Source organism: Cherax quadricarinatus, chromosome 41 (assembly GCF_038502225.1).
Source record: "Cherax quadricarinatus isolate ZL_2023a chromosome 41, ASM3850222v1, whole genome shotgun sequence".
Lineage (NCBI taxonomy): Eukaryota > Metazoa > Arthropoda > Malacostraca > Decapoda > Parastacidae > Cherax > Cherax quadricarinatus.
Window position 1 is genome coordinate 25,287,708 of NC_091332.1, and position 16,105 is coordinate 25,303,812.

General features: G+C 41.8%; 1 protein-coding gene across 2 annotated transcripts in view; it reads left to right on the forward strand.

The window, feature by feature from the left end:
- The window catches only part of LOC128695977 (phosphatidylinositol 3,4,5-trisphosphate 3-phosphatase TPTE2), a 602,430-nt gene extending 588,846 nt beyond the window's left edge, over positions 1–13,584 (forward strand). For both annotated transcript variants that reach the window (XM_070093099.1, XM_070093098.1), the window contains 2 exons: positions 12,441–12,514; positions 12,856–13,584. In XM_070093099.1, coding sequence (XP_069949200.1) covers positions 12,441–12,514; positions 12,856–12,976 — 195 coding nt within the window. In that variant the 3' untranslated portion in view covers positions 12,977–13,584. The remainder of the gene's footprint in view (positions 1–12,440; positions 12,515–12,855) is intronic.
- The last annotated feature ends 2,521 nt before the right edge of the window (positions 13,585–16,105 follow it).

Sequence of the window (16,105 nt, forward strand, 5' to 3'; positions counted from 1 at the left end):
GCACAAACGTAATCCTTGGTGATGGATAGAGTTAAGGCTAGAGAGAGTAGCAGGAGAGGCCGCGGAATAAATCTGGTCACCATAATCGAGTTTCGATAAAACGAGGGCTGAATGTAGGCGAAGCAGAGTTCGACGATCAGCTCCCCAGGAAAGATGAGCAAGGGTTTTAAGAAGGTTTAGCCGGCTGTGACAAGTTGCCTTCAGAGAGGTAATGTGAGGTTTCCAGGATAACCTACGGTCAAAGAGAAGGCCTAGAAACCTGACTGTATAACGTTCGGGGATACAGGAGCCATAGAGATACAAAGGATGATCGGAGATAACAGAGCGTCTAGTGAAAGTAATTTGGTGAGTTTTGGTACTTGAAAATTTAAACCCATGTGTGGTGGCCCAAGTGGAAACACGGTCGACCGCATGCTGGAGAGAAACTGCAATAAGATGACAGTCAGTGCCTACACAAGCAATAGCGAAGTCATCAACATAGAGTGATGACCAAATATTGGGTGGAAGAACAGATGCCAAATCATTTATAGCAAGGAGAAAAAGTGTTGTGCTTAGAACACATCCTTGAGGGACACCTTCAGCTTGGACGAAGTCCGGGGAAAGAACATTATTGACTCGAACACGGAAATGTCTGTCAGTTAAAAAGTTCTTAAGGAAGGATGGTAGATTGCCTCGCAGGCCTAAGGAATGGGCCTGGGCCAAAATATTATACCTCCAAGTTGTGTCATATGCCTTCTCAAGGTCAAAAAATATGGCAATAACTGAGTGATTATTCGCAAAGGCATTACGAACATACGTATCCAAGCATAGTAAGGGGTCTATGGTAGAACGACCCTTACGAAAGCCATATTGACTAGCGGAGAGACTGTTGTGTGTCTCTAAATACCACTTTAAACGTCGATTTACGAGACGTTCCATCACTTTGCAAACTGCACTAGTAAGAGCGATGGGACGATAGTAGGAGGCATCATGTCCTGTAGTACCCGGTTTGCGGAAAGGGAGAACAATGGCAGATTTCCACAGCTGGGGAAGAACTCCTTGTGCCTAAATAAGATTGAAGAGGTGTAAGAGGACTACAAGGGCTGACCGATGTAAATGTTGTAACATACGAATATGATTGTTGTCAGGCCCAGCTGCCAATGATCGGCAAGCTGAGAGCGTTGCCTCTAGTTCTTGAAGTGTAAAAGGCACATTATACTGTTCTTCTCTGAGAGAAGAAAAGTCCAAGGGTACTAACTCTCTGGCAGACTTTGAGGAAAGAAACGAGGGGCATAGATGGAGCCCTCGGGAAATACGGACCAGATGTGTGCCAAGTTAAATGGTAACGTTGAGAGGGTTTGCTACATCAACACCAGCGACCCGTAGAACAGGAGCCGGGTCAGGAGAATATTTACCACTCAATTTCCTCACTTTTTTCCAGACTGCACTCATAGAAGAAGCAGAGGTGATGGTGGAAACATAGTCTCACCAACAAGTGCGTTTAGCTTCATGGATGACACGGCGAGCGATTGCACGCTTCTGCTTAAAATCATGAAGTCTCTCAGCGGTTCTATTGTACCGGTACCTGCCCCATGCAGCGCATTTCAAACGTACTGCACGAGCACAAACAGGAGACCACCAAGGCACGCACTTCTGAGAATGCCTGCCTGAGGTTTGGGGTATAGAATGAGAAGCTGCAGTATAAACTGACGTCGAGATGATGTGTAGGAGCTCATCAATGGAGGATGAAGAAGGAACCTCACTAAAAGCAGTGAGGTGTGAGTAAAGATCCCAATTTGCCCGATCAAATTGCCAGCGAGGGCTACGGAAAGGTGGTGAATAGGAAGGAGAAGTAAGAATGATTGGAAAATGATCGCTGTCATGTAAGTCCTGTAGAACAGACCAGGTGAAGTCTAGTGCAGTGGAGGAAGAGCAGACTGATAGATCGATGCAAGAGAGAGTATGAGTACGAGGATCAAAATGGGTGGGAGTACCCGTATTTAAAACATGGAGGGGGTGAGAGGCGAGAAAAGCCTCCAACTGGATGCCACGTGAGTCACAATGAGACCCCCCCCAGAGGAAATGGTGGGCATTAAAATCACCAATTAACAGAAGTGGTGGTGGTAAGGATGAAACAAGAAAGGCAAAGTCTGGGATAGAAAATGCTCGAGAAGGAGAGAGATATAAAGAACATATTGTAAACCACTTACTCAAGTGGATACGGGCTGCAGTGTAATGCAGCGAGGTATGGACAAATGTAGTTGACAGTACGGAATATGATTGCGTAGAAGAAGGGCACTTTCATTAAAGGTCCCATCTGAGAAAGGATCCGAAGAATACAATAAATTATAGCCTGAGATAGGTTGGAAAACAGCCGAGTGTAATTTTGGTTCTTGTAAGCAAGCACCAACAGGGGAAAACCTGGAAAGCAACATCTGAAGCTCACCCCGATTACCCCTGAGGCCGCGGATATTCCACTGTAAATAGGCCATGATTGGCGATGAAGAAAATACCAGGAATCTGTAGGTAAAGGCACCTACGGACTAGAGGGGTTAGAAAAGTCAACGTGTGGTGGCATTGGAAGACGTTCAAGCAGCGAAGGAACGGAGTGTTGCGAAGAATGGGGTTGTGAAGATGGAGGAGAGGGAAGAGAAGGAACAGGAAGTGAATGAGTGTCCATTGAAGGTTTAGTCTCTGCAATATATTCTGAAATGGCTTCAAGTGTTTCTGAATTCAAAGATGTATGGGAGACCATATTGGAGATAGAAGGAGGAGGATGAGTAAAGATTGGGACAGTAATGGACTGTACCAAAGTAGAGGGGGAGGGAAGAGTGTAAGGGACTGGAGATGAAGTGTGGGGGGGGACAGAAGAGGCAGAAACCTGGGAGGTGTCAGAAGAGGGAGAAACTTGGGAGGGGACGGGGGTGGAAGGCATAGTATGAGGAGGAGGGTGAATCTCCACACTTGTAATAGAGCCAGAGAGAGGGGAAGAACTAGGTACAGAGACTGGAAAGGTAAAGTGTGGAGGTGGAAGAAGGGAAGGAAGGGGCAAAGAAGATTTGAGCAATGTGGATTTTTTGGACTTCTGAGAAGTAGAGGGGCGATTGGTATTAGGTGTCGTACGAGGTCTTGTCGATACTGGGGCTTGTGAGGAAGGACGCGAAGATGTGAGAACAGACTGAGTTGTAGTCGGGACGTCAGAGCCAAGGACAGCAAAAGGATTAGATGCCGGAGTGGCTATGGGAGGGGTAACAACAGAGGAGGCTGCAGAAGATGGGACCCCAGAAGTAGGGGGATGTTTGGAAACACGAGAATAAGAAACACGGGGTAGTCTCCCTTGGAGGCGGAGATGAGTAACTGCCATAGCATAAGGGAGACCTTCTGCCTCTTTGAGGCAACGGATTTCACGTTCATTTAAGTAGACTTGGCAATGGCGGGAATACGAAGGGTGAGCTTCATTACAATTAAGGCAAGATGGAGGTTGACTGCAAGATGTATTAGAATGGTCGTCGGCACCACAGACTGGGCATTCGGCCATAGATCTGCAATATTTTGCTGGGTGGCCAAAACGCCAGCAATTTCTACATTGTTGCGATGTAGGTATCACCTTTCGAACTTGTAACCGATGTCCCGCGACATATACAGAGGATGGGAGTTCTTGGCTGTCAAAAGTTAAACAAACCACATTGCAAGGGTAACGTCTCCGCCCCCGGGCAGGAAGGACATAAGTGTCTACTTTGAGGATTGGGAGATCCTGGAGTTCCAGCTGTTCAAGAATGTCATTGCCACATGACTGGAAATTCTGTTGGACTATGGTATGGGGCAGAATGACAGTACCACTACAAGAATTGAGAGAAATATGTTTTTCAATAGTGATAGGAGTAGTATCGATATTTGAAAGGAGAGAAAGATCATGAGCTTGGGTAGCATTCTGGACAGTGACGATGCACGTACCGCTCTTGAGAGCATGAAATGAAATATCTCTACCAACATGACGCAGGAGCACTTTGCCAATACTTCTTCTTCTTTCAACGTACCAGCCGTATCCCACTGAGGTGGGGTGGCCCAAAAGAAAAAACTGAAGTTTCTCCTTTTAAATTTAGTAATATATACAGGAGAAGGGGTTACTAGCCCCTTGCTCCCGGCATTTTAGTCGCCTCTTACGACACGCATGGCTTACAGAGGAAGAATTCTGTTCCACTTCCCCATGGAGATAAGAGGAAATAAACAAGAACAAGAATTAGAAAGAAAATAGAAGAAAACCCAGAGGGGTGTGTATATATATGCTTGTACATGTATGTGTAGTGTGACCTAAGTGTAAGTAGAAGTAGCAAGACTTACCTGTAATCTTGCATATTTATGAGACAGACAAAAGACACCAGCAATCCTACCATCATGTAAAACAATTACAGGCTTTCGTTTTACACTCACTTGGCAGGACGGTAGTACCTCCCTGGGCGGTTGCTGTCTACCAACCTACTACCTACTTTGCCAATACTATGGTCATAAAGGTAGGCAGAAGAAGAAGTCGGTCTTAAAGTAAAGAATTTAGTCCATTGTGTGGTCTGAAACTGAGCGTGGAGAGGGAGTGCTTGACATGTTGGTCTTTTCTGAGTAGAATGGGAAGGTAACGAAGGAGCATCATCAGGAGATTGACGTTTGTGTTTAGGAGTAGGACCGGAGTTGGTCCGGCGTGAAATGGGCGGGCGATTTGAAAATTGCCGTACCATAGAGGGAGAAGCCGGAAGCATAGTCAAAGGAGAGCAGAGTTCAGACAAATCGAAGGAGTCAGTCGAAGCCCCGGTACCTGAAGCAGGTGAGGAAACAGCACCAGCAAGAGGTACAGGGGCATCAGGAGTGTCCGAAGAGTGGTCTAAACACAAGGCAGGGTCAGAATGGGGTGCGGTATCAAGAAGGGGCCCGGGGGTAGTGGGTTCATGGATTGGGTTCTCCATGGTTAGGTTACTCCTTTGCTTTTTGTTTTTAAGAAAAAAAAAGAAAGAAGAAAAGAAAATAAAAATAAAAAAAAGAATAAAAAAAGGGGGGAGCGGGGAGGAATAGTTCCCAGAAGGAATGAAAGGGCCGGAAATCTCCCTCCGCGCCCAAGAGGACCTCAGCACCGCTAGTAGCGCAGATGCAGCATGGAACCCGTGCCATACCCTACCCTTCATGCCAGTAAACCAGCAATCCGGGATAGCAACCTCACATCTGCCGAGCTACCTCGGTGGACAAAAGAGAGGGCAGCCGGATATCCACCACAAAGCATACCTCCTTCGGCCACCATCCCCGGAATCCGAAAGGTGGCTTCCAGAGATACACCCGTCGCCCGAAAGACACCCAAAGCTACTCCGGGATACCGGAGAGGGATCGGGACATTCCCAGGCGATCCAGATTCCATGGCAAACTACGCCACCGCCAAGGACCTCAACGGAATGGGATGGACCCCGGTGTCCTTTCCCCTACCTAGGAACTAGCGCGCCTGTGGGAGAAATCCCAAAGGCCAAAAAGAGGAAGGGCAAAAGGGAGGGGTGGGGAGGAGGAGGAGGAATGGAAAAAGGGGAGGATGGGATAGGGGAGGGGAGGGGAGAATGGGGGGTAATTAGGTTCGGTCTGAGGAAGAAGACCAACAGGGCTAATTCCTCAGACCAAGAGCCTCTTCACCATGCCAAGGAGCCCCCCTTGAAGAGGTCCCCTTCCATAAAGACTTGAGGTATCAAGGCCTTATCTGAGGTTACTTCCCTTCTTTGTCTTTTACTGGCACTAGGACCAGTTTGAGAGTCACTGTACCCCTGTAGCACAAAAAATCTGTCCAGAGAGGTCTGTTTCTGGCATCTCTCTAAGATTTACCTAAAATGGGACGAAGCATTGTCATTGAACATGTTGCAGGCATGGCTTGCAACACCTTTGTTAGGGTGATATTTCTCCACAAAACTTTGCAGCTCACTCCACTTTGCACAAATGTCCTTAATAGCTGAAGAAGGCACATTCTTCCCTCTCTCTTCCTCCTCCTCAGAAGCAATTTCCTCAGCTGCGATCTACTGCTGTTCCAGTTGAAGGTGTTGCAGCTCTTCAATTATTAGCTCTTCCATGTTGTCATCCACCAACTCCTCCACATTCTGGCTACTCACCTCCAACTCCATGGACCTCCCCAAAGACACAGTAGATTCCACAACAGGCATAGGGTTGTCAGGGCTAGCCTCAATTCCTTCAAAATCCTTCTCTTGGACACATTATCACCACATTTTTTCCAAGCAGAGTTCATCATCCTGGAAGTCACTTCCTGTCAAGCCTTATCTATAAGGCTTATGCAATTGAGGATATTGAAGTGATTCCTCCAGAACTCTCTTAGAGTCAATTCAGTGTCCAAGGTCACTTCAAAGCACCTTTGAAACAGTGCTTTGGTGTAGAGTTTTTTGAAGTTTGAAATGACGTACTGGTCCATGGACTGGATGAGAAGAGTGATATTAGGGGGCAAAAACTTCACTGTGATGAAAACTAACTCCTCCAACAATTGGTGTTGCAAGTCTGGAGGATGAGCAGGAGCATTGTCCATTACCAGGAGGCACTTGAGTGGCAATTTATTTTCCAGGAGGTATTTCTTCACACTTGTGCCAAACACTCCATTGACCCACTCAATGAAAATCTGCCTCATCACCCATGCCATATTGTTAGTCTTCCACATCACAAACAATTTACTCTTCATGACATTGTTTTTATTGAACATTCAGGGATTTTCAAAGTGATACACCAATAAAGGCTCCACTTTGAAATCCTCACTAGCATTACCACAGAACAAAAGAGTTAGCCTATCCTTCATAGGCTTGTGTTCTGGCAGTGCCTTTTCCTCCTGCATGATGTAGGTCCTCTTTGACATTTTCTTCCAAAAGAGGCCTGTTTCGTCACAATTGAACACTTGTTGGGGGAGGAATCCTTCAGCCTCTACCTACTTCTTGAATTCATAAACGAATTCCTCGGTCGCACATTTGTCTGAACTTGCAGCCATACCATGCCTTAACACACTGTGCATGCCACTTCACTTCTTGAATTTGTCAACAAGCTTCTGCTGGCCTTAAATTCACTAACAGCGGTACTCATTCCAGGCATTTTCTTTACAAGATCTGCATGCAACTGCCTTGCCTTTTTGCAAATTATCAACTCCAAAACACTATCTCTCGCTAAGTGTTTTTCATTGATCCACACCAGCAACAACTTTTCAACGTAGATTGTTTGCGATCTGTGTTTCGTTAGCACATTTACCCCTTTAGCAACATCAGCTTTCTTGATTTCTTTTTTCTTTGCCAGAATGGAACTGATTGTTGATATGGACTTCCCGTACATCCTGGAGATATCGGCCACCCGTACGCCACTTTCGTACTTAGCTATGACTCCTTTTTTTTAATTATCATGTTTCTCATGACTCATGAAATCGTAATGACACGATTGCAAACAAACCATACCACGGGCGGGGATAGAACCCGTGATTAGAGTCTCAAAATTCCAGTCCAGTGGCTAACGCGATGGTCTGGAGTTTTGAGACTCTCTGATCGCGGGTTCTATTCCTGCCCGTGGTATGGTTTATCATATTTCTCGCTTTCTTTATCAAAAGGCTGGCACTTGGAACTTTCTTTGGGCCCCATGGTGGCTTATTTAGCAGTCGCAATCAGTAAACAAGCACAAAAAAATTTATTACAGTGGGCCCCCGAGTTTCGTGATTAATCCGTTCCAGAGAGCCTGCCGAAAGTCGAAATTCATGAAACTCGAAACCATTTTCCCCATAAGAAATAATGGAAATAAAATTAATCCGTTCCAGACACCCAAAAATATTAAAATAAAATATTTTTTTTCAAATTAAATAAAGATTTATATACTGAAATCAATAAGAAATCAAGTACATGCATATAAAAAATAATAACATTACATTTACCTTTACTGAAGACTTCTGGGTGGATGGAAGACGGAAGGAGGGGATAGCTAAGAATGTAACCCAAATCTTGACAAAATTAGAAGATCTAAGGAAGACAGCCCTGCTAACCCAAACACTGCCTCCACTGCCAGACAACCACTTAACCCAAGCTCTGAGAAAACAAGCCTTCTCCTCCATAGCTACACAGTATCTACTTCAGTGATACTATGAAAGGATATCGCAGAAGAAACATCATCAGTAATAAAAGAATAACAGCAAGGACCCTAGAACTCAACTTGTCTACCCAGCAGGAAGCCGGTGTATCATCAACCCCCCCTCACCACCACCACCCAGGGAACAACAACCCCCCTCACCACTACAACCCAGAGAACAACAACAACAAACATGGCTGACTTCCCCTCCAACTCCACTCCCTTCAAAGGATTCACCCATGATAACTCAGGTATGATTATTCCTGACAATATCAAGGACTACATCGTTGCTCTAGAAAACGAAATCAAAGATATCAAAGCAACACTTGCGCAACGAGAATCCAAGATGACCAACCTCGAGAACAAGATCCAAAACCTTGAAGAGAAGATTACATCGGGAAGTGTTGACACAGAAAATACTCTGAAAGCAGCTATAGCCAGTCACACTGAACAAATAACAATAAATATGAAGGTTGAAGAAGCAATCAAGGACTGGAATCAGAACATGCACACTCGACTAAATGAATACCTTGATTTCCAAGACGACAAAACTGAACAAGACAAGTTGTCTGATGCAGTTATAATAAACAGTCCACACATTCCTAGTGACATAACCCAAGCACAGTGCAAAGAAACTGCTATCAGGATAATACACGACCAAGTACAAGTCATCATGCAAAACAATGAAATCAAAGAAAACCAGGTAGTAAACACAGTACAGTGGACCCCCGGTTAACGATATTTTTTCAATCCAGAAGTATGTTCAGGTGCCAGTACTGACCGAATTTGTTCCCATAAGGAATATTGTGAAGTAGATTAGTCCATTTCAGACCCCCAAACCTGGAAAACCCTATCAGAAATTCTAGGAACAAAAAAGATATCACGAAATAGCGAAATAAAATTAGCAAAATCAGATGAACCCCAACTCCCACCAACAGAAACAGCAAACAGACTCAATGATTTCTTCTCCACTATAGGACAAAACCTTGCCAATAAAATCCCAAGCTCAGATACCCCACCCAATGACTACCTCACTGGCAACTACCCGAACACACTGTTCCTAGCTCCAACTAACCCATACGAAGTCTCCCTTATTATCAACACACTAAAAAACAAGGCAGGAGATTTAAATACCTTACCATCCTTTATATACAAAAAAGTGTCACAAGTGCTATAACCAATCATTGCAACACACTTTAACAAATCCATAGAATCCTCTACCTTCCCTACAGTTCTCAAAATAGCAAGGGTCACCCCGATCCATAAAGGAGACCAAACAGCATTGAATAACTATAGGCCAATATCCAACTTACACCCTCTCTCAAAAATCTTCGAAAAATTAATTCATAAACGAATCTACTCCTACCTCATGTCCCAAAACATACTCAACCCCTGCCAATTTGGATTCAGGCCTAATAAAAATACTAATGATGCTATTATACACATGCTAGAACATATATACACTGCAATAGAGAAAAAAGAAGTCCCACTGGGGATCTTCATTGACTTACGTAAAGCTTTTGATACAGTTGACCATGACTTGCTCCACATAAAATTGTCACACTATGGTATAAGAGGGCACTCCCTCAACTACCTCAAGTCATACCTCAGCAACAGAAGCCAATATGTGTACACAAATGGGGCAAACTCTTCCGCACAACCAATTACAGATGGTGTCCCACAGGGAAGTGTCCTTGGCCCTCTTCTCTTTCTCCTATACATAAATGACCTACCAAATGCTTCGCAATTACTCAAACCCACACTATTTGCAGATGACACTACATACGTCTTCTCTCACCCGAGCCCAGTCATGCTAGCCAGTACTGTAAATACCGAATTACAGAAAATATCTACCTGGATGAGGACTAACAAACTTACACTAAACATTGACAAAACCTACTTCATTCAGTTTGGTAACAGAGCTACAGATGTCCCTCTTAACATAATGATAAACGGATCACCTATCACAAAGCTAACATAGGGAAAATTCTTAGGAATCCACCTTGGTAATAGACTCAAATTTCATACACATATACAACAAATTTCTAAGAAAATTTCCAGGACCGTAGGCATACTATCGAAGATACGGTACTATGTTCCACAGCCAGCGCTCCTGGCCCTATATCACTCTCTTATTTACCCATATCTCACCTATGGAATTTGTGCATGGGGCTCAACAACAATTAACCATCTCAGACCACTAATTACCCAACAAAAGGCTGCAGTTAGAATGACAACAAATTCCCACTACAGGCAGCACACTCCACCAATATTCAAAACACTAAACCTACTCACCATACAAAACATCCATACTTATTGTTGCACCTATTACATACATATAACACTTAACTCTGATATTAACCCTCCCCTCAAACATCTTGCCAACCTCAACAGAACACATGACCATAACACAAGGCACAGATCACTCTTTGATGTTCCTCGTGTCCATCTCACGCTATGCAAAAACTCAATGCACATAAAAGGCCCTAAAATCTGGAATTCATTGCCTGTAAATATGAAAGAAACACTACCTGTTTATAAATTCAAGTCTCTTCTCAAAGATAACTTACTCACTCAAAACCAAATAAATACTGAATAACTGAACCTTATAAATTGTATATCTTAAATGTTTCTCAATTATATCACATAAATGTTAAACCTAAGACCCAATCTAACTTTGTTGTTTTTTAAATACACTAACAGAATACTCCATTCTACTGAATGTACAGCAAGCATGCAACCATATGACCTGTCTTTGTAATACTCATTTGTGCTTTATTGTTATCTGTTTACAATAATGTTTTATCACTGATTACATCATTTATTTATTTTTTATTTAGTAATTTGAGCATACATACAGAGGTACAAAAAAATACAGGTAAGAGCAGCATGCCAAAGCCACTTGTATGCATAGCATTACGGGCTGGCTTAAAATTAACTTAAGATTGATTAAGCAATGATGTAATCAGTGATAAAACATTATTTTAAACAGATAACAATAAAGCACAAATTAGTATTACAAAGACAGGTCATATGGTTGCATGCATTGCTGTACATTAATGCCACTAGGAACAACTTGAGTCACTGGACCCCTGTCGCACAAAATATCTGTCCAGAGAGGTCTTTTTCTGGCGTTTCTTTAAGATTCCCCTGAAGTGGGACATAACACTGTCATTGTACATGTTGCAGATATGGCTTGTTTCAGCTTGTTCAGGGTGATACTTTTCAACAAAACTTTGCAACTCATTCCACATTCCACACATGTCCTTAATCACTGAAGAAGGAACCTCCTTCACTTTCTTTTCCTCCTCCTCTGAAGCAAGTTCCTCGGCTGTGGCCTGATGCTGTTCCAGTTGAAGCTCTTGCAGTTTGTCAGTGGTTAGCTCTTCCCTGTGGTCCTCCACCAACTCTTCCACATCCCTGTCACTCACCTCCAACCCCATGGACGTGCCCAATGCCACAACACCTTCCACAGCAGGCACTGGGTCGGCAGGGACAGGGTCTGCCTCAAACCCTTCAAAATCCCTCTGGATTGTGTTCCTCACTTTATTTACCAAAGGGCTTGCACTAGCTTTCCTTGGGTCCATGATGATTTATTTATCAGTTTCAAGCACAAAAAACAATGAATTATTATGAAATGTATTGTATGAACCCATGGGGTGATGGTCACGTGTTGGTAAACAATGGCACACTGAGCATGAATGGCGTGGGAGACTGGCTTGGTGTGCGCGGTGACGGGCGGACGGGTACCGGATGGTCGCTGAAACACGAGTCTAATCACAAAACTCGAGGCCAAATTTTGCCAAAAAAACTCGCTGAAGGTCGAATTTCACGAAAGTCGAGGCTGCCGAAACTCGAGGGTCCACTGTATTACGAAATATTTTGGCTGAATGTGCAGGGTGATGCTCACTCAACGATAAACAAAGGCAGACTGAGTCACTCAGCGCTTGAGTGGTCAGGTGACGTGGGTGGGCAAGCGGACGCATTTGGTACAGACCATTGTCAACTCTATGAAAACCGAGGTGATGTATGAAAACTGGGGCGTATGAAAACCAAGGTTCCACTGTATATCTTAGTAGATCAGGTTGGCTTTGTTGGTCGTCTGTGTCTGGTAGTCCATCTAGCTAAAATGGACACTCCTTCAACCTTATTAGTCCATTTTACTGAGGTTTCACTGTACTCTGTTGTGAATTACATTACATATTATTTATGGAAATACTTTCAAACATTACTAAACTAGAGTGATCCAGCATATATTAATTCTTATGATATATTTTCTAGAAATGTTTTGACATTTCATGCACCAGTATTTGCTTACCTTGTTTAATAAACATTTCATATTGCAGTCGAAGATTCCACGTGGCTATGAGAAGAGTCCTTTCTTCTTTTGGTTTCATACTGGATTTATTAGGGATGGAAAGTGAGTATTTTTAATGAAATGTTTTTGAAATTTGATAATTGAAATATTGATCTGAATTGATAGCTTAATAATAATGAGCATAATGAGTGGCAGTTACATTAAGTAGATAATCTAGTTAAATATAGAAATACCAAAAGTTTTGACATATTATCTTTGCAAATACTACTACTAATCATGTCACAAAGAATATTATCTTTGCAAAATTCCTCTAATCATATCAGGAAGATAGCCCTTTTTGTCATAGTTTTATGGGGCAGGATGGAGGTCCTGGAGGGACATAAAATGAAAATAAGAAAAACTGTGTGTAATCATGAGACAAATGGTTGTCATTATATTTTCAGGCTTCATTTGACTCGCCAAGAGCTAGACAACCCACATAAAAGTAAATCTTGGCATGTGTTTCAAGAAGACTTTGCTGTCACTGTTGAGTTTGAGCGAGACTCTATGACGAAAGCCTATTAGGAACACTTACCTACACTGGACCAGTGTTAAATTCCATTTTGTTTAAATCTTGCATAATACTGAATGTTGCAAATGGCAATCATAATGGTGGGAAGGTTGGCTATGAATATTTTCATTTTTTATTTTATAAAAATTATTGCAGCAAAAATTTGTTTAATCCATTATTATACATGGCAAAAAATCTTGAATATTCGAATTTATATTGTATTTCATAAAGTTTTAAGCCAATGGGGATGTTTTCAGAACAGAAAGTGATAAAAGGTTGTCTGCTAATCACAGCCTAGTCTCTGATCAGTCAGGATTGTTAAAATATCATTGGTGTTAGAAGGGAGAGAAGAATTATCTATTTGATGGTGTTTTACTTTATATAAGAGTTGATGTGGACCATAAACTTATGTAGTATTTTTTTTTTATGTAGAATATATATCACTATTTATTAAAACTTCATTCTGAAGTGCTGTAATTAAGTTTACTACAGTACATTTAATATTAAGATTAATACATATAAAGATTTCTGATGTTTTATGTTTGTAAACCTAGTCTAATATTTCCAATATTGTTACCTTGTTTACTGATGTATTATACAGCTGATAAACTTATTTAACTCATCCCAATTGCATTTATCATACTATATTTGTTAATATTTGTTAGTGGGACAAAATATGGCAGTATCAACTCCTTGTTAAAAAATTGAAGGTACTGATAGAATGAATAATGTATTAAGAATGCTGGGAATTATTTAAGAGATACCTGTATTTCATAAATACAGGGAATTAATTGTCATTTTCTACCTGTAGGCAAATTGAAGTTGGAAAGCTCACTATATACTGATTACAAAAAGAAGTTACTGTATACCGAAGAATGGAACTGGAATGTGTGTTTACGTATATGTTCTTTCACAAGTTATGTTATTTGTGCAGAATATTGTATATTATTCACAAAAAAAGCTGTGGTATATTGTAAAACCAATCCACAAACTCTGTTTTCTGGTAAGCATATTACTCTTACCTTGAGAAAGTTAGGCATGCTTCCAGTGATACACTAAAAACTATATACAGTGGAAACCCAGTTTTCGTCTTTAATCCATTCCAAAAGGTCAGCCCAAAACTGATGTAATATTTCCCATAAGAAATAATATAAATCCAATTAATCCATTCCAGACACCCAAAAATATTAAAAAAAATAAATTTTATAGAGAATAACTATAGTGTTGTAGACCTTCAGTGGCTAGTTCTTCCCTGTGGTCGTCCACCAACTCTTCCATGTCCTGGCCACTCACATACAACCCCATGGACTCTCCCAAAGCCACAATATATTCCACAACAGGCATAGGGTTGTCAAGTTTACACTAACTTATATTAAGTTAGTATTAGAACTAGGCATTAAAAAGTAAAATACATACACAATACGTACATTCATTACTTACCTTAAAATATTTGTAGGCTTATTGTAGGGTGAGAAGTGAGTAGTACTTATTTGTAGGAAGTGAGGTGTAGGTAGCCGGTAGATGTAGGTATGTAGTCCACTTAGGCTACCTACCTACATAGCTATAGAATATTTAATATGGCCCAGAGCCATATTACCATCGACTTACCATGTTCACTGAGTCTAATCGTTTCTAACAACTACCTTTAGATACCATCATATAAAAAAAGGGAAAGGTAATAAATAATTCATGCCGAGATTTGTAAACAAAAGTGCTATGTATTAAGGGGGATGACTTGGCCAATGCAGATTCATACACATTTTCTCTGGTGCTGGACCAGAGAAAGCGTAATGTTATCCCTCCACCCGACTACCACCCCTCCATAGCATATAAACATTGCATGTTTATATGGTATATAACGTGCTTATATAATTTTGAAGAAAATATTATAGATTAATTAAAATGTCTATATTAACATAAAATAAGACATTAATGTGCCCAAGAGTGTGTAAAGGTAGAAAGTTGAAAGTGAACATATTATTATTATAATCAAGGGGGAAGCGCTAAACCCGGAGGACTATACAGCGCCTGGGGGGGGGGGATGTGGAAGGCATTCAGACTTAATTCGGGGAACTAGAGCACAGATCCAATTCCCTAAATCAAGAGCCCCTCACCAACATCAAGGAACCTTCCTTGAGGGGAAAGTGAACATAGAAAAGAGTAAGGTGATGAGGGTATCAAATGATTTAGATAAAGAAAAATTGGATATCAAATTGGGGAGGAGGAGTATGGAAGAAGTGAATGTTTTCAGATACTTGGTAGTTGACGTGTCGGCGGATGGATTTATGAAGGATGAGGTTAATCATAGAATTGATGAGGGGAAAAAAGGTGAGTGGTGCATTGAGGTATATGTGGAGACAAAAAACGTTATCTGTGGAGGCAAAGAAGGGAATGTATGAAAGTATAGTAGTACCAACACTCTTATATGGGTGTGAATCTTGGGTTGTGATTGCAGCAGCGAGGAGGCGGTTGGAGGCAGTGGAGATGTCCTGTCTAAGGGCAATGTGTGGTGTAAATATGCAGAAAATTTGGAGTGTGGAAATTAGGAGAAGGTGTGAAGTTAATAAAAGTATTAGTCAGAGGGGTTGTTGAGGTGGTTTGGTCATTTAGAGAGAATGGATCAAAGTAGAATAACATGGAGAGCGTATAAATCTGTAGGGGAAGGAAGGTGGGGTAGGGGTCGTCCTCAAAAAGGTTGGAAGGAAGGGGTAAGGGAGGTTTTGTGGGCGAGGGGCTTGGACTTCCAGCAGGCGTGCATGAGCGTGCTCGATAGGAGTGAATGGAGACGAATGGTATTTGTGACCTCACGATCTGTTGGAGTGTGAGCAGGGTAATATTTAGTAAAGGGATTCAGGGAAACTGGTTATTTTTATATAGTCCTGGAAATGGGAAGTACAATGCCTGCACTATAAAGGAGGGGTTCGGGATATTAGCAGTTTGGAGGGATATGTTGTGTATCTTTATATGTATATGCTTCTAAACTGTTGTGTTCTGAGCACCTCTGCAAAAACAGTGATTATGTGTGAGTGAGGTGAAAGTGTTGAATGATTAAAGTATTTTCTTTTTGGGAATTTTCTTTCTTTTTTGAGTCACCCTGCCTCGGTGGGAGACAGCTGACTTGTTAAAAAAAAAAAAATAGTATT